The 18,368-nt window shown below is 43.2% G+C and overlaps 1 protein-coding gene across 1 annotated transcript in view; it reads right to left on the bottom strand.

The window, feature by feature from the left end:
* DHX9 (DExH-box helicase 9) overlaps nt 1–16,986 on the bottom strand; it is a 39,363-nt gene extending 22,377 nt beyond the window's left edge. Inside the window, exons 1-13 of the mRNA XM_031059160.1 lie at nt 16,948–16,986; nt 15,314–15,408; nt 14,492–14,560; nt 12,820–12,893; nt 12,374–12,461; nt 11,383–11,440; nt 11,227–11,302; nt 10,192–10,284; nt 9,739–9,887; nt 9,503–9,549; nt 8,629–8,713; nt 8,289–8,328; nt 7,005–7,153 (exon numbers count right to left, since the gene is read on the bottom strand). Coding sequence (XP_030915020.1) covers nt 7,005–7,153; nt 8,289–8,328; nt 8,629–8,713; nt 9,503–9,549; nt 9,739–9,887; nt 10,192–10,284; nt 11,227–11,302; nt 11,383–11,440; nt 12,374–12,461; nt 12,820–12,893; nt 14,492–14,556 — 924 coding nt within the window. The 5' untranslated portion in view covers nt 14,557–14,560; nt 15,314–15,408; nt 16,948–16,986. The remainder of the gene's footprint in view (nt 1–7,004; nt 7,154–8,288; nt 8,329–8,628; nt 8,714–9,502; nt 9,550–9,738; nt 9,888–10,191; nt 10,285–11,226; nt 11,303–11,382; nt 11,441–12,373; nt 12,462–12,819; nt 12,894–14,491; nt 14,561–15,313; nt 15,409–16,947) is intronic.
* Between the last annotated feature and the right edge of the window lie 1,382 nt (nt 16,987–18,368).

Raw genomic sequence — 18,368 nt, 5'->3', positions numbered from 1 at the left:
AGACCTATACCACAGACCTGTGCCTGCTCACACATGGGCTGCTGAGGCTGGACTAGGGAATCATGTGGGATTCTGCTGCAAACTGATTTCTGGTGTTGCTGTTCTCCCCTCAGGTGGAGGAGAGTGAGATTGAATGCTGACTGTAGGCCTGGCTGAGAAACATACTGTCATCGGTGTCTTAGGTGGCTGTTGTGTCCCTGAGAGCCAGTGGCCTTTGACCCCTGAAGCCACTGTGCCTGCAGGTCAGTTCACTGATAGCACAGGAAGGAGGGCTAACCTGAAATTTAAATCACTCACTTAACCTTTTTTATTGTTTGTTTGCAGCAAAAAATGAAGGATGCAGGTGCAAGGCGCAGCCTCCACCTGTGCAAATGCCAAGTCCTAGTTTCCAAAGAGGATCTCAGTCCAATAAATTCCAGTCATGCACCTTGAGTCACATTTGCCAATTTAAATCTTGTCTTACAAGAATTCAACTTTAATATTTCATATGGCAAATACAGGCTTAGGTTTGGGATTCTTAAAAGCATGGGTCATGATTTCTGTTCTCCTCTGTTGAGGATTTTTTTAAAGCCTGAATTCTTCCCTGTGAGGGTGGTGAGACCCGGGGATTGGTTGCCCAGAGCAGCTGTGGCTGCCACATCCCTGGAAGTGTCCAAGGTTAGGTTGGATGGGGCTTGGAGCAAGCTGGGACAGTGGAAAGTATCCCTGCCCAGGGGATTGGAATGAGATGGTCTTTAAGATCCCTTCCAACCCAAACCATTCTATGATTCTTTGATGAATATGCCAGTTAACCTTTAACTGAACTGGTTACATGTCTGCTAAGCAAACTGTTGGGTTTGCTAACCAGAGTTACTCTTGAGTAACTATTACTCTGTTACTCAAGTTTTGCTGATTCTAGAATATGGCAGTAAGGGAATGGAAATTCATGCAAATTCAAATATTCTGTCTCCTGTTCAGAAAAGTACCATGTTTTTGACTATATGAGCTGGTTTGGTTTTGTTTATGTTCTGAGCTGATCAAGTGTGTGGCAAAAAGCAGAATAACTGTATTAAATGTTGCATCTAGTCATTAAACACAGGCCATTAGTGGGTTACATTAGTGTTATACCAATATTAATGTGGGATACAGTTAATGGTACATTGGGATGCATGGTAATGTTACATCCCACCTGCTTTATAGCTGTTGCCTTAAACCTGGACAGCTCAGAGCATATTTCCTAATAATATGGCTGGAAATTTCAGTGCTGAACAGTGACATATTCAGAACTCTTCTTATCAAATGTACTGGTTCTGTTGGTGACAGGTCTGTTACCTACTACCTTGGGGTTAAAGGGACTATAAGCAGTAATACTTTACCTTGGTCATTGGTGAATTGAGAGTTTCTGACTGAGGACAGAGATCTTTGCCTAGAAATATTGGAAAGACTAAGTATATTTGCAGAGTCAGCTATTGGTAGTTGTACCTTTGTGTTCTTTCTTTCTCTTGCAGGAGCTTTAATGCAGAAATGAACATTTATGTGAGGCAGCTGGGCAGAAGTAAGTGCTCCTGTTTATTTTTTAACTTAGCCAGAGATGGGTGTTGGTATAGAGGAACATTTGTGGGTATAAGTTTATTATAGTTATGTGTTGGAGCCACTTCCAGAGGTAAAGAATCGCATTCATAAAGTTGCTGGGTGGTATTGGGCAGTCATACTTCCTTAGGCACTGAATGCAGAAAAACTTGAAAGGATTATTTAGCAGTAAAGTAACATCACACAGCCAGTGTGAGCTGGGCAGTGGAGGGACCTGGTTGGATTTTATGTTGGAATTCTGGATTTATCAAGATTTGAGACTGTTCATGAAACCTGGTCTGAGTGTACAGTCAGAGAGCCCAGTTCAGAGTAGTGACTTCTGTGGAAGCTGCTTGACTCCTCTGCTGTTCCAGCTCTGACCTTTGTGTGCTGCAGGGATTTTCAGTCGTGAGCATGGATCAAACAAAAAGCTGGCAGCACAGTCCTGTGCCCTTTCCCTGGTCAGACAGCTCTACCATCTTGGTGTCATTGAGCCTTACTCTGGGCAGAAGAAGAAAGGAGAATCGGTGAGTTTGGCAGGAGGGACAGGAATTATTGCTTTCATTTCATAACACAGAAGCACTCTCAGAAACAGGAATGAGTTAAGAATTTGCTGTCCATATTTAACATCTTACAAGTTATTAATAATTTTTATTCTTTAGCAACTGTTAATGTCTGGTGAGTGATTTGGATCACAAATGTAATTTAATGTGTATGTGATAGGAGCAGTAACGAATTTTACATTCTATTAAATGAAATTTAATATTAATAATAGGATTTGTAACAAATGCTATTTTCAGTATAATTTTTCTACAAGCTTGAATATTTCTGTTAAGGCTGGCTGTTTGGATTAATTGTCTGTCACATGATTGTTTTCTGGCAATTCAAACATATATATACACACACATACCAAGGAATATATATTATTTAGGTATTTGGTTGCAAGTTTGGAAACATGTTCCTCTGAAGTTAAATTCAGATACTTTAAAATAGCCTACAAATCCTCATTCAGTGAAAAGTTGGTACAACATTCCAAGAGTGTGAATGCTGAACTGATGATACTCTTTGGCCTTGTTTCACAAGGAGGTGTTTGATGGTTCACCTGTAATAGCCCACAGTTCTGGCTTCCAATGCCTGCCTTTCTGTGTATAATGACATGTAGTTTTTAAATATTTCCTAGTTGGAACCCTATGAGGTGTCACTGTCTCCTGACTTAGAAAATAATCTGCGAAAGACTGTACGGGAGCTGTCCCTGGAGATCGTGCCTTTGGTGAGTGTGTGGTTCAATACTCCAAGGATGGACCATCACACCTGCTCATTTAATCATTTATCTGTCTTTGCCCACTCTGCTTTTGGATTTATAGCCTGAAGATCCCAGTAATCCAGTTCTGATCAACGTTGGGAAGTTGGCCCATTTCGAACCGTCACAGAGACAAAGTCATATGGGAGTTGTTCCCTGGTCACCACCTCATTCCAACTGGAACCCTTGGACTGGCTGCAATATTGATGAGGGTCCACTGGCAAATGTAAGACAACTTAAAAAATGGATCTGTTGCTTGATTTCCCCATGCTTCCAGAACTTCTAAATGCTTCTCCCTCACAAGTATTTAAAGTATGAGCTGTTTCAAAGGAGAAGACAGTCCATTGTTAAAATTAATTCCCTTCTTGACCTGGAGGCAGAGAGTTCCTTGTGTTTTCTTCATGTGTTATCAGGTCTTGACCAGCAGTGTTTTGAGTGTCCCAATTCTCTGCTTTGTCTCACCTTTTGCCTGCTATCTTGCAGCCCATACAAAGTTCATAATTAAAATTACAAGGAAAGTTCATGGACATGTCCTTTATAATTCTCTGACCTCTCTTTCCCATACTTCTATGCTCAGACCCTTGTTCTGGGAGGAGAAAATGCTCCAAGCCAGTACCACTATGCAAGCAACCAACTGCCTTACTTTTTGTCATTTCTAGTCCCATTCAGCACAGAACAAATGAAAAGCAACAGTGTGGCATGAGAAAATGAAGGATAAGGGAAAGAATGACAGGTTTGCCAAGTTCAGAGAGTAATTTGATCTGACTTGAATAGACTGGTCAGAAAAGACTCTTAGGGCAGGAACTTGATTTTCATACAACATTCAGATTGCTTTTGGCCATAATAATAATTTAATTATTTCTCTACCGGAGTTTTTTCCATAAATTATATTATTTTAGTATTGATTGTTATATGTTGGTTTTTTTTAAATTATAGGGAAGTAATGTAAATTTAGCTGTTGCTGCATGAAATATATAATCAATATGAACATTGCAAATTGAGCTGGTTTCAAATCTCTTCAGGATTTACCTGTGCTAGTTCTGAATGGAACAGCTGACTTATTTGCTGTAAAAACCCTTTGGTACCAAATTTGCATTTCTTCAGATTTCTTTTGCAGTTGTTAGACGAATTATCCTCAAACTTTTACCTTTTCAGCTACTGTTTAAAGGGTGGGTTTGTGTTTACATTAGGTCATTACTTGTATTAAAAACTCCTGTTTAAATCATCTTCTTCTTGGCTTGCTGCTGAATAATGTGTGTTTCTCAAGCAGTCTAAGTGTTTCAAATTAAACAATCGTCCTTTTTCAGTGTTGTCGGTCTTTCTGAGAGACTTCTTAGGAGATGAATGTTAAATACACTGGAATGAGTGAAATAAAACAGCTCAGAGGCATAACTGATTTTAGGGGGTTATGCAGGAAATGATCCTTTAGGGATTTCTGGGATCACAGTGTTGTCGGTCTTTCTGAGAGACTTCTTTGAAGATGAGTGCTAAACATACTGGAATGAATGAAATAAAACAGCTCGGAAGCAAACTGATTTCAGGGAGTTACGCAGGAAATGATCCTTTAGGGATATTTGGGGTCACGATGTTGGTGTGACTGATCTGATCCTGAAGTGAGGATGTAGATAAGAAGAGGGGTCACAAAGCCTCCAAATCATGTCTTGCACTTGCAGCTCACTCCGGAGCAAATCAGCACGGATCTGAGAAGTGATTTCATGTACCGCCTGGAGCAGGATCAGGAATTGCAGAGGGTGAGTGTGTGTCCTGTCACCTGTCATCCTTGCCCTGGGCTCTTCATTTTCCAGAAGGGCTTGAACATCACACACAGTGTATAAGGCTGGATTTCAGCACAAATACACAGCACATTTTCAGAAGTGCTGGGTGTTCCACTGGGGTGGATGTGGGGGCCAGTTGTGCTGTGCCAGGAAAAAGTACAAACTATGACCTGTTCTTTGGCAGTTTTTCCTTTGGGTAAGGGAAAAGTGTAGAAGAGTGAGGCACAGTATAGATGTGGAGCAGAACAGGCTGATTTTTGGAGATTTTGGAAATGTCCTGGATTTTTTTCCAGATCCAAGAAGAGAGAGAGGCTTTACCTCTGAAGAATTTTGAAAGTGAAATTCTGGAGGCAATCCATCACAATTCTGTTGTTGTCATCCGTGGTGCCACTGGTTGTGGCAAAACCACTCAAGTGCCCCAGTACATCCCGAATCTCTCTTTCCTGCTTCCAGCCACCCCGCAGTCATTGTTTTCATGAGGAGCAGTCAGGACATGGGACCCCTCGTGTTTCAGCCACAAGGATCCTCAGCCAGCAAGAGGATCAGCCCAGAACACAACAAAATGCGCCTTTCAAGGGACATCAGGTGACTTGCTCTGGTGAGACCCCACCTGCAGAGCTGCCTCCACCTCTGTGGCCCCAACATCAGGACATGGAGCAGCTGAATCGCCCCAACCCGGGCCAAGAGGCGCTTCCGAGCCAAAGTGCAAACCATGGGGATTTGCTTTACTCAGCGCGCCGGGATCACTCCTCCTAACGGCGCACACCAGGCACATAGCAAATTACAATATATGGTTATACACCAGGCATATTAATTGTTTTCCCTAGAAAAGGTGTGGTTATGCAAACTAAATCTTAGAATGCATTATTCTCACTAGCATACGCGAGGCGCAGGCGCAGTGCACCCCGGTGGCCGTGCTGAGGAGGGCTCTGCATCCTCCTCGGTGCTCCTTTGATGAAGGCTGGATGTCTTCCTCGCCGTGCCCTTTTCACCTTTCCCCTCTAGGCATGGGCAGTCTCTTGTTGGCTGTTTCGGCGATTTTCTCGCTGGTTTTAGCAAGCTCTGTCCTTCATTTTATGCAAGTTTTGGTCGCTGTTTCTTGCCAAATCTCATCCTTCTCTTGTGGCTTAGTATTTGCTAGCTTCTATACTGGTTATGATGTATCTTATTCTTGCCCAAGTATGCCTAGACACAGTGCTTTTAACCCTTTCAGGAGCGAGTCCAGAGAAGGCCTTCACAGAAGGCCTTGATGCTCCATAGGCTGGAGCCCCTCTGCTCTGGAGCCAGGCTGGGGAGCTGAGGGTGCTCAGCTTGGAGAAAAGGAGGCTCAGGTGAGACCTCAGAGCCCCTTGCAGTGCCTAAAGGGGCACAAGAGAGCTGGATAGGGACTTGGAACAAGGCCTGATGTGCCAGGACAAGGGGGAATGGCTTCCCACTGCCAGAGGGCAAGGTCAGATGGGATATTAGGAAGGAGTTCTCCCCTGTGAGGGTGGGGAGGCCCTGGCACAGGATGCCCCATCCCTGAAGTGTCCAAGAACAGGCTGGACAGGGCTTGGAGCAACCTGGGATAGTGCAAGGTGTCCCTGCCCATGGCAAGAGATGGAATGGGATGATTTTAAGGTGCCTTCCATCCCAAACCATTCTAGGTTTCTCTGATTCTATGCCTTCCTAACCTGCATGACAGCATTCTGCACTGCCACATGGAGGTGCACAGCTCAAAAAATGGGAGAAATAGCTGCTTATTAGTGATCCAAAGCTTGCTGTTAAAAAGGGGACTTGTTTTTTTAATTTTGCATTAAGGTATATAAACACAGAGATGAGACAGAAGCAAGATTTTAGATGCACAGACAATGTCCCAGTGACTCTGATGAACAGATACCAGCCTGAGCAATGATGGTGTCATACTGCTGTTTAAATTCACAATGTAGTGTCCTCACGGACAGGACAAAACACAAATGAGAGGAGGTAGAGACAAATCTTCCTCCTTTCTAGGCAAAAGTCATCAGCCCTCTCCTCCAACTGGGAAAATTTTGCTTTTTTTTATTAAGCAATCTCAGTCAGTCCTGGATCATGCAGAGCTCCAGGGGAGCAGTATAAAATATCAGGCCACATGTGCCCCAGCAAAGCCAGCCCTAACAGGAAGGAGCTTGGGCACAAGTGCCAGTTCCCTGAAAGAAATCCTGCCCATCATGTGGGGGATGTGTCACAAGGCAGAGAATCCCAGAAAAGAAACCTCCAGATGGACATGGAAGTGAACAACATCATACGCGTGGCACTTGAGGATGTGGCTCAGTGGTGGACTCAGGAGTGTCAGGTTAATGGTTGGACCTGACGATCTTAGAGGTCTTTCTCAGTGTAATGACTCCATGTCTCCATGATCAGTCACCATTAGGCCACACAATGCTGTCCAGCTTGGCTTTGGCCTTGATGATGAACTCACTGGAGGCAGCAACAAGAGGAAGCCGTGGAGGTCCCATGGGAATGCCAGAAACAGAGGTCATTACAGCTTTAGTCTGTGCAACACCAAAACCTGGGCAGACAAAAGCAAAATCAGGACATTTGCAGACCACTTTCCTTAAAGCAGCCTCAATAGAAGTGTCCAAAAAAAGCAGCAGTATAGATTTTCTGTGTAATCCAGTATCAACCAGGCTTCAAGCACTTCTTGGAAGTGAGAACAGGATAACTGAAGAGGTAACTGTGCTTGCACACAGGAATGACACTGCAGTAACAATTACACCCACTTACTACATTTATTCATATGTAAGTATCCCCCAGTGCAGACTCATTACACCCACTTACTACATTTATTCATACATATCCCCCAGTGCAGACTCACAGAGCCAAGCCTTGGGAGTAGCAACATCCTGCTCTCTGCCCATAGCTCACGACCTCATGTACCTTTGGATATTTAGTGTTTGCCTCTTCATGTAAAGGCTAAAAAATAATGCAATTCCTCTGACTTCGAACCCAAGAAATACAACCAGGCTCTAAAGCTTGGTGAGATTCATCAGGGTTTGTGTATGTACAGGAAACCCACAGCAAACAGTTCTCTTCATTAAATGTCTGATATAATTTAATGTAAACATTTCCTGTCTGTTTCAGTCTCCCTAGACCACTCTGTTGGTTTTAATTGCTTTTTATATTTAAACTTGATATTGTTTCTAGAAATCATTCAATTTTAAAATGTTTTGGCCTTGTACAGCCTTCAACAAAATTCCTGTTTAATCACAGCAAGGCAGGAGAGAGAAGTATGAGAGCTGTTCTTCTACTTGGGCACCACCATTTCAGAAAAATTATGGTAAAAATAAAGCTGGAAATGAGCTTTTGGAGATGGAAATAAAAAAAACTAACAAAAAATTCAACCCACAGAAAGAGTCAGGATAAGAACAAGGGTAAATCACAGAATCACAGCTTTAAACCTCTGAGATTTCACAAGCAGAAGGAAGGAAGGGAGAGTGGAATCTGTCAGGGATGCTTGGTCAGCTCCCTTTGTTGAGCTCCCAACTGCTACTAAGTTGGGAAACAGCAGATGCAACAGTTTTTCACTGCAAAATCTTTCAGGAAGGAAGTTCTAAGAGTACAGCAACATGAGAGTTTGAGAAGCAGAAAGTTTGCACTTTTAGACGTAGTGAGGGAAACAGGCAGCGTTTATCCAGTTTACTTACCCAGTTTGATGACAAAGTTGAGAAATTCCCCAGTGAGAAACTAGAAAAGACCAATAGTAATTTATTAACACCCTCAAATTTGAAGGTGTAAAAGCATCTAAAGCTACTATATTTATATTTTACATCATTGCTCACTTGCATGGATGAGATTAGAGTTGAAGGGTAAGTGGTTAAAAGGTAGTGTAGTAATGGTCAAAAAAGTGAGGGAGGTCAAAGATGAAAGAATTTTTCTTTGATAAAGCTGCCTCTGGTATGGATGAGAGAAGCACATGGAGAACAGCCACAGTAAAGCTCAAAGGGAAAGAAGGTTCTCCCAGGGAGGCCTGGGAAGGTGCTGTACCTGATACTGCTGTGCCAAGGCAAAGTCTGGCTTTGCAAAGGCTTGCAACATCAGATTGGTTTGTCGGCCCAAGTAGTTGTATGTACTGTCAAAAAAACAAACCAAAAATAGAATTGGTAAATGCAAAGAAGGAACTTAAAACCAGTGAAACAAAAGAAGTAACCACAGGCTTTTGCTGTTGACATTGTCATTATTATGAGAGAAATTAGTGGAATCTATGTGGGGTGCAACCTAATGTCAAGCATCTGAAGTATGCCAAGCTCCACGGAAGAATTAAGAGAGCTGATTTCTCTTCCCAGTCCTTTCCAAATGGAACTGCTTTCCAAAACTAAAAATAAAAATACATAATTGGGCAATAAGGAAAGTCAATCACTTAATTTTCCAGTTGCTTGTTCATTTAATGGATTGCCTAGATGGGAACACAGGTATCACATAGTAATCATCTCATCAGCCTGATAGAAAGAGCAGAGGATAAATTAGAAATTAAATTCAGCAGAGCCCTTTTCCTCAGAGACTGCTCATGTGAACTAACAATTTTAACCTCTCTGGGATTTGGTTCCTTACCCAATGCAGATAGAAGTGATTACCTACTTCAAAAGTTGCCATGAGGATAAAAAGTACATTGAAACCTTTGGGTCAGCTTAGAAACCACAGCAATGATCACCCAAGGGAAAATAATCTGAGATCCTGGGTTATATGACTGTACCATCACTAGGACTGGGGCTAGATTGTGAGTCTGTTTGCCTCTGTACATCCCTATCCTGCAAATCCTCCATTGCTGTGGCTGAAGACAGTTAAAGAAATACTATGCAGATAGTGGAAGATAAAACAGCACAGTGTATGTGTGAGGGGAAGAAGTCCAAGACATACTGACCTTCCAACTGCTCCATTTGCCCCTACTGCCAGTGCACCCAACAGTTGCTAGTTTGGGGTGGAGGGAGAAAAAAAAAGTAAAAAACAATTTACTTCATGTAATAAAATAAAGGAAAAAAAGGGGTGGTGGGAGGGAGCAGCAAAACTGCCTTCATTGGGTGTCCAGGGTTACTTCTTCCCCAAGGCTGAAGCAAGAGAGTACTTTAGAAGAAATTACTTTTAAGAGAAGCTTCTTACCTCATCCACCCCATAAAGAAATTCAAACTCCCCTGTTTCATTCTTGTGTATGCACTGTGCCAGGTCCAAGAGGTCTGTGTCACTGAACTTCACTCCCTGGAAGGTGGGGATCTGTGCTTTTATCCCATCCAGCAACTCTTCCACACGAACTGTGCAGAACAGCAATCTCATATGAGGGAACACAGGCCTGATCTGGGACAGTTCCCTGCCTTTCCCCAAGAGAAAGACTTCATATTTTACAAGTTGTTCACTTTCAGCCTAAGCCAGTAAACTGTACAGCTCTAAAACAATGAGTAAGACAACAAAGAGTATGACTCTTTTACCAGATCAGAAAAAGTTTAGGAATGAACGAGCAACAACACATTTAAGACTAAATATAAATCCATGCTTTCAGAAAATCCATATAACCTGCTTTCCAGAGCAAATCACCAAAGATCTGTACTCTGTACTTACCCTTCATACCTGTCAGAGGAGGAATGTGATAGTAATAAAATGGCACCTCAGGGGCTTCAGATGCAACCTTCTGCAAGAAAGCAACCAGCTCATCTAGAAGGAAAACAGTAGGGATCCCATAAGAGAAGGAGACCATCCACAGGGAGACACAGTTCAGATTCACAGCATGGGGGCCTCAGCTTGTGCACACACAGAGCAAGTCATGCAAAACCCTTCACAGGTCATAAAACATTAAATGTGACATAAACCAGGAGAGGACCTTAAGAAAGGCAAAGACAGTATTTCTTTTAAACCAAACCAGTTTCAGTAGCTTCCACTCATTCTCTTACAGGTGTAACTCAGGCATGCTCTCACATGTGCCAGATCTGTGTGCCAAGTGGCCTCAGCAGGATCCCTTGTGTGCAACACAGGACAAGGGATCAAGTTCATGTTCACCTCCCTGGGGTATGGTGCTTTCACATGAATATTTCCATTCAGAATTCATTCAGACAACTTTTAATATTTCTTTTACAACCCTTCACTTCATGTGGTTCTTTTATGTTATTGTCAGGATCTTAAGGACAAAATAATTAGTTTGCAAGTTTTTAGGTAACCTTAGACAGACAGAACCAAACCTGATCACCTCAGTAACAAGAGCCAAACCTGTGTATCAGCAGTTGCTCAACTTGGTCAGTGCCCAGCAAGGGTCACCATGGAACCAGCTGCTTCCTAGTGTGGCCCAGATCAAGCATGAACACCAAACTATCCACTCAGAACACAGACTAGTTAACTAGACCATTCTTTCCAAAAGCAATTCTTCTTCTTACAAAAGGCTAACAAAATACATCCCAAAAGACATCCTTCCCATTTCTTACCAGGACAATTCTGCTATCTCTTCTCTTTTAAAAATGCTTCTTGCAGGTTTTGTTTTTCCATTACAGTTGTGCAAACATTATTATCACAGTATTTTCCAAAGAAAGTACATGACATTCATCCTTTATCTATGAACAATGTTGGGAGGGCAATAAAAAGGCCTCAGCAGTCACATCTACTCACCTTTGTTTGTGGGTTTGAAGAAGAAGGGGGCTATGACAGCAATGCCATCAGCACCTATGGCTGCTGCGTGTCTTGCCTATAAAAGACAGAGTGGAAAGTATCTGAGGGTACATCTGCTTCGGTTTATCACACACAGAGTGAAAAATATATACACACCAGCTCTTGGCACTCTGGCAGATTCAGTGCTCCCACATGAATGATCACGTGGTCCAATCTGCACAAAAAAAAACAAATTCAGAAGATTTTGGGGAGGTTTCAGTGATGGTGAACTACCAGGCTGCCAAAATTACTTGCTTCAGCCCAGGCAGCCACAGAAGAACCCAAAAAAAGACTTGAGCCTGGATTGACCTGATGACCAGAAACATGGATTAATGCTGACAGTGACAAGTGCTGGTGGAAGAAAGAAAACACACTTGTAAACATGAATCATGTGGGACTTCTTGCTGTAGTGCTTGCAAGGCTGTCAGGAGGGATGAATCTTAGCATTTTATCAGGAAATTGAAATGAAGACATAAAGGATTTAAGGGAAGGCTGGGAAGTGTAAAGGAAATCAAAGTAATATCTTTATTTTCTAAACCTATTTCTCTGCAAACCTACCAGAAGAGTTCAATCTCACAGCAGCACCTTTGACTGCTTGTCTGCTCCTGCAAAGGGAATCCTCCATGCTCTAGTCCATCAACCCCACTGCTGTTTTTCTCCTTTATATCATAGGAGACATGGATATAAAGGCTATGGATCTGAAGGCCATGATCCTTCACACCAGTTTATTTCTCCTCATTATCCTTCTCCCTCAAAACACGTCCTCCTCTGCACATCCTCTGACCCAGCATCCAAGAGAAAGGCATCAGTGAGGGGTACAAGGCTGTGACTGGTACAAGAAAGGGAGAATGAAGCTGCAATTGGACACACAGCTGCAGATCCAGATTGAATTCTTTCTTCTGTTACTAATTTTGTACTTTTAGGGCATGTCACACCTCAGCTTCAGTCACACCAAATAATGTAATACATGAAAAGGCCAAGTCCTTTCTCATCACCCTACCTCTCAGTGTACCAAAGAGAAGGATTCTCACAAGCTCTCTAAGCAACAGGAACACACACCAGATTATAACACAAGATCTGGAATCGCCATTCCCTCTCAGTTACTTACTTGTCTTTTCCCTGGCACATCCATTCTTCTGCCAACTGCTTCCTCTCCTGGATGCTAAGGGATAGGCCTTCTCCTGTTGTGCCATTCACTGTTTCAACACAACAAAACACAACACACTGGCTGAGGCCTCACCTACACATATGGGTTTCACTGAAGACAAGAACTAACATTTTTGAGTTGGGAAGAATCATTCAGATCAGTCTTCTCTGTCAACACAACATTACCTATTCTACTCTGGGAACATCACCGTATGAAGGCACCTTATTTCATCCCCCACAGAAATGGGGTGTGGGCAAAACCAGATGCCTGCAGTCTCTCAATTGGTGAGTATAAATGGCCAGGACAATCCCACATCCACATTCCCTCCCACTACAGCCCCTATTAGGTAAGATATCACAGGATTCCCATCCAGGTGAAAGGGCTATAACACAGTTTCTGTCACTTACCGAAAACATTCTTCACATTCTGCTCGTTTACCAGATAATCCACATACTGACGAATCACTGGGAGGTTAATTTTTCTGCAATAAAAAGAACCACAGCAACCATTAAGCACTCACTTACAGTTACTTTAAACTTAGTGATTAAGAAATAAAAAAAAAAACTTGTATTTTGAAGCCCTGATTTTGCACACACAGAGGTAAGAAACCCCTGACATCTGTTTAACATCTGAGGGTAGCAGCTCAGCCTTGAATTCTCTCTTGCAGTTTCTCTTCCTCCTGACAAGTAGTTCACTGTTCCAAACTTTTATTGGGAATTGCTGCAGGCTTGTCAGAGCAAAGAACTTTTTTAGGATATATGAGAGATCAGGAGACACTAAAAACTTTTCTTCTTTTGAGGGAAACAGGAGTCCTCTCGAGAGCACAAAGTTATTTGCGCAAGAGCTGGCAAATGGTTAAACTGCTGGATGTTCTAACTGCTGGATACAGGCATCCGCTGGATGTGACTTTGACCTCTCTCTCATTAAAGGATGAGGAGAGCAACAGAATTCCCTGGCAAGAGGGGAAGGAGAATTCTCGGGTTATCTTCTACGCAAGACAAACTTATTTTGTTTACTAGTGTGTAATATTTCACTGTTGTTTTCATTTATCAAAAATACAGAACAAATCTATGGTTTGGAAGTCAATTCTGATGCCTTGATAGGTTTTACACAACATTCAAAATTCCACAGATGCCTTCTCAGAACATATCTGACAAGGACCATGCAAGTCCAGGCAGAGGGCTCAGGTCACTCTCTAAATACCACGTTGCAATAAATTTGAGTCATAATTAAAAAACAAAAAATAAATCAGAAATAAGTTTCCTTTAAAGCAAGAATCAAAGCAGTGACTGCAATGGAATGAGTTCCCTGATTGGGATGGAGCCTTATTTTTCAGCACTTAAAGTGAAGCTCACTTTTGGAGATCTGTACTAGCAAATTTCCACTGTTTCTCTCAAAAGCATGTACAGATCCTGACATCCCCCACAAGAGCTCAGGGTTCTCTGCTGATTCCAAACAACTCAGTCTTGCAACATCAAACTGCAGTGAGAAGGCTTCTGTTTGCCATGCCTGCTCTGAAGAAAGCTGAATTTCAAGTTTCAATTTGATGTTATTTTCAAAACTGTGCTGTCCTTGCAGTATTTTCTTCAAGTTTAGACTAACTTCATGCACTCATACACACATGACTGCATGCATGACTTAGCCAAGATAGAGAGAAGTCTAAAAGGCCTTTGGATTCTGACAATTATTTTCTAGCTCTTGAGAGCTCTTTGTAACTAGGACTGCAATTTTCCTTAACAAATGTTAAAACAGTGCAATGCTCTACACATGTAACTGTGCTATGATTTAATTTGCACCTACAAAGCAATAGAAAAGGAGAGAGAGAGACTGATCCAAATGAGATTGATCCAAACTCAGAGCCATAGTACTTGCTGGCAACAGGAGGAAGCAGAGACAGGGGAATCTAACTCTGGGACCAGTTTAGTAGTTCCCCCAATCCCATCAGAGATTGATTTCAAAAAAAAAAAAAAAAGAAAAAAAAAAGAAAAAGGCAAGAAAGCAAGCAGATCAGTTCCAAATAAGAAAGAAGGAAAATAGGGGTGGAAGGAAAAAGTAATCAGTGCAACTTTGACAGCTCACCCATCCGGAGTCATTGGAGTGATGGTAGCAGCTACGAGACCCTCTAACTTCTTTCGGGGTGCCATTGAGCTGTTTGGGGAAAAGGGAATAACCGGGGTTACCGTCTCTGTTCAAGCGTTTCTGTGGAAGAGTAAAGCCCCCGGGGGCTGTGCAGCCCCGCCGGGCAGCAGGGCGGTTCTGCAGGGACCGGCCCCAGCCATTCCCAGGGACGGGCGGCGGGGGCTCTGCCCCGGCTCCCCCCTCACCTCGGGCAGCGCCACAGCCGCGGCCGTGCGGGAACGAACAGGCGGCAGGAGGCGGGGACAGCGGCAGCAGCTGAGGGCCGCACAGCCGGCCCTGCTCGGCCCAGCCCAGCCCAGCTCCGCCTCCTTATCAGTCCAGCCCATCCCCACCCAGCCTGGCCTTGTCCAGCCTGGCCTTGTCCAGCCCATCCTCTGCCTGCCCCGCAGCCCCCCATGGCCCTCAGCCCCACGGGATCCTACTGCCCAAGCTGCGTGCAAGAGATAAGGCTGGTTTGTTTTATCTGTAATTATCCGCAAACTTCAAGATAAAAATAAATAAATGAACCTTTAAATATTAATAGATAACAGGATGGAGACAAACAAAATCTTGGAATGATTTGGGTTGGAAGGGACCTTAAAAGGTCACCCAGTGCCACCCGCAGCCATGGGCAGGGACATTTTCCACTATCCCAGGTTGCTCAAAGCCCTATCCAACCTGGCCTTGGACACTGCCAGGGATGGGGCAGCCACAGATTCTCTGGGCACCCTGTGCCAGGGCTTCCTCTCCCTCACACGGAGAAAGCTCTTCCAAATATCTCACCCAGTGTTGTCCTCACAGCCCTGCTGAGGTGCTGGAAGCACTCCCAATAACAGTGCAGTGTCCCTGCTCTGGGACACACAGACAGATCCATGTCCCTGTGTGAGAAAGGCAAATGGAGCTCAGGCTTTCTGCTCCTGCCATGCAGCCCAACATGTGGTTTTACCAGATGTGTGTCCATAGTGGAGTGTGGGCTCCATGGCAGTGATGCACAGCACAGTCCTCCCCATCCCACCAGAACTGCAGCTGGGCCAGGATTCAAATCTGCTCTCAGAAGATCTGACCAGCAGACTACGAGCATCCCCTAAGACAAGGTACTGCCCTGAACAGATTCATTGCAATAAGCTTCCAAAAAATATTTTAAAAGATTGTCTTCAGTGTGCACTTTCAGATCCTCCATTAGAGCATGTTTTGAGAGCTCCCAGTGCCTGCAGAGAGAACAATCCCCTGTTGTGTGATTCAGGAGCACATTTTCCATGGATTCACATAATAACCTCAGGAGTTTGGGGCTATGGTATTCCTCCTCCACCCCAAAATATGCTCACCATAGGCTGTTTGCATGCAGAGTTCACTCTCTGGGTTTTTGCCTTATTAACAGCTCCTTACAAGTACATATACATCCCTCTTCTTAGAGGATCATCTTGTCTTCCAGAAATCCCCTTTCTCTAGACTCTCATTCCCACAGGTAATTTCTCTTTCTCCAGGCTCAGTAATTCCAGCTCTTGCAACCTCTGCCATCTCTCCAAAGCACCAGTGTATTTCTGGAAGTTCACAGACAGTGCTCTACAGAGCCATTTAGAGAAGTCCTCAAGATTTCCCGAGTATTTTAATGCAGTTTTAGTGCTACCTCATGGTGTTGACAGCACATTAGAGAAGCTTTACAGTAGCCTGGACAGGTTTAGAGCTACTTAGAACCCTCAGGAGCCAGAGATTGGCATAAAAGGGTTTTAGAGCTGTTTGGAGCTCCTCAGAGGAATTTTAAAGCCAGCTGCAGGAGTTGAGTTATACAGTAGAGATTTAGATGCATTTAAAGACACATTAGGGCTACTTACAGCAACACAGAGCAGCTTTAGATCAGTTTACAGGAACTCTGAGGTGCTGAGAAGAGGTTTAGAAGAGCTAAAGGAGTTTAGTGCTTTACAAGAGTTCTGGCACATTTCACAGGACTTTAGGGCTGCTTAGAACAGTCTATAGGATGTTTACATCGGTTCAGAGTGGTTTTAGAGGGCTTCAGAAGAGTTTTAGCACTGTCTCTAAGCAGGAATTCCAGAACTGCAGAAAAGAGTTCTAGAGCAGTTGCAAGGAAACTGGGAAGGGCTTGAGATCTCTTTTGAAGCATTTTACTGCTACTTTAAGCATTGCGTTTACAAGCATTAGTGCTTGTAAAGCACTAAACTCCTTTAGCTCTTCTAAACCTCTTCTCAGCACCTCAGAGCTGAGAAGTTTCCTTCAGACTTTTTGTTGTTGCTGTATTAACTTTTCCACTACTTTCCAATACACTGACTACAACTTACCACACCTGAACTTTACTTCTACTTTCCCCACATCACAATTCTCTCTACTTATATACAGCTTTTACAGCTGAGCTATCACATATCTCAAGGGGACTTCTGGTTTGGTTTACACTACAGTCTTACCTCTTTGTCTCTGCAATAAACAAATGTATCCAGACGTATTTTCCAGCTCTCAATGCATTTTCTTTCAAAGACAGACCCAAGTCTATTTCCAGAGAAATATGAAGTACTGAAGCCTAAATGAAAATTCAGAAAGACAGTACCTGTTAAAGTGATGAAATTCTCTTACATACCATCATGGCTGGCTAGTATTCAGAAGTACATCATTTGGGGAGCTGATGTGATGTCATTATGAATGTATGTATCTATGTATCTATGTACCTAGCTACCTACATTTACTCTGCTCTCAATCTAAATGTGCAAAAATCAAAATAAATACTGACCTCCTGGATATTAAATTTTCATTTTAAGTTATTAGGTTTGCTTTTGATTCTACTTGAAAACTTGCCAGTTTAACTGTTCTATAGTTAAGCATAACCTGGAGGATTTTCCTAACTTAGCATTTTGTTAACTGTCTTACACAGACATTCCCTGCTAGGGAGTCAGAACTACAAGCTCTTTAAAGTCCCTTCCAACACAAACAGTTCTGTGATTCTCTGATTCAGGTTGCTGCGTCTGTCACATAGAAGATTTTTTAACATGCCAAGTTATTAATTTTTTAGATGTTAAGATGCTTCCCAATTAGCAGTAAACAAGAGCATAATCCAATTTATGTCTCTGGAAATAGAAAGAACTGTCAGGGTGCACTGGAGCCAAAGTGACCACTGGCAACCAAGAGAGGATCAGGGATGTTCCTCTTGAAGGAAAGCTCACCTCTGAACACAGCCAACAGTGCCACCTGCTGCAGAGTGCAGCACTGGCTCATTCTGGGAACACACAAGAAGAGAGCAGGTTCCTGAAGAATCCATCTCTGAAGGTCTTACTCACATCATCTAAAGAACAGAAGTGCCCATCAAAACCCCACACCTACTACCAATATCCCCTCTGTTAGATGATGGGAGAGTTCTGATATGAACCACACTCATGCCAGCAAGATGAGGAAGAAGCTTAGGAGATAAACCCTCAGCTCAGTTACCTCTTCATGCCTTTTTGGAAGAGGAAATTATTTTAAGGAAAATATTTCCTTTAACATATTAATCCCTACCCTCTGGGCCTGTTTCCATAATGTCTGGATGTTCTCAGGTTCCTGGGACTACACAGAGAAATCCTGAGCTCTCAAGGGCAATTTCTGCATATTAGGGTCTTTTTCAGACATATGGGGCTGTTCCCACAACTTCAGAACCCCTCAGCAGAGTCAGGAGCTTAACCCAGGTCCTTGGCAGAGGAGCTGCCAGGGGGTCTCAGTCCATGCAGCATATAGACTGGAGTAGGCTGCGAATGAGAGAGAGGGGGAGAGAGGAAGGGAAGGAGGGGGCCAAAGGAGGTGAAGAAGAAGAGAAAGAAAAGATCACTTTAAAACTCTGGAAAGGGGGATCAAAGAAAGA

The sequence above is a fragment of the Geospiza fortis genome, unplaced genomic scaffold, assembly GCF_000277835.1.
Source record: "Geospiza fortis unplaced genomic scaffold, GeoFor_1.0 scaffold229, whole genome shotgun sequence".
Taxonomy (NCBI): Eukaryota; Metazoa; Chordata; class Aves; order Passeriformes; family Thraupidae; genus Geospiza; species Geospiza fortis.
Note: the sequence above shows the minus strand (reverse complement) of the source record. Positions and strands in the feature narration are given on the sequence as shown.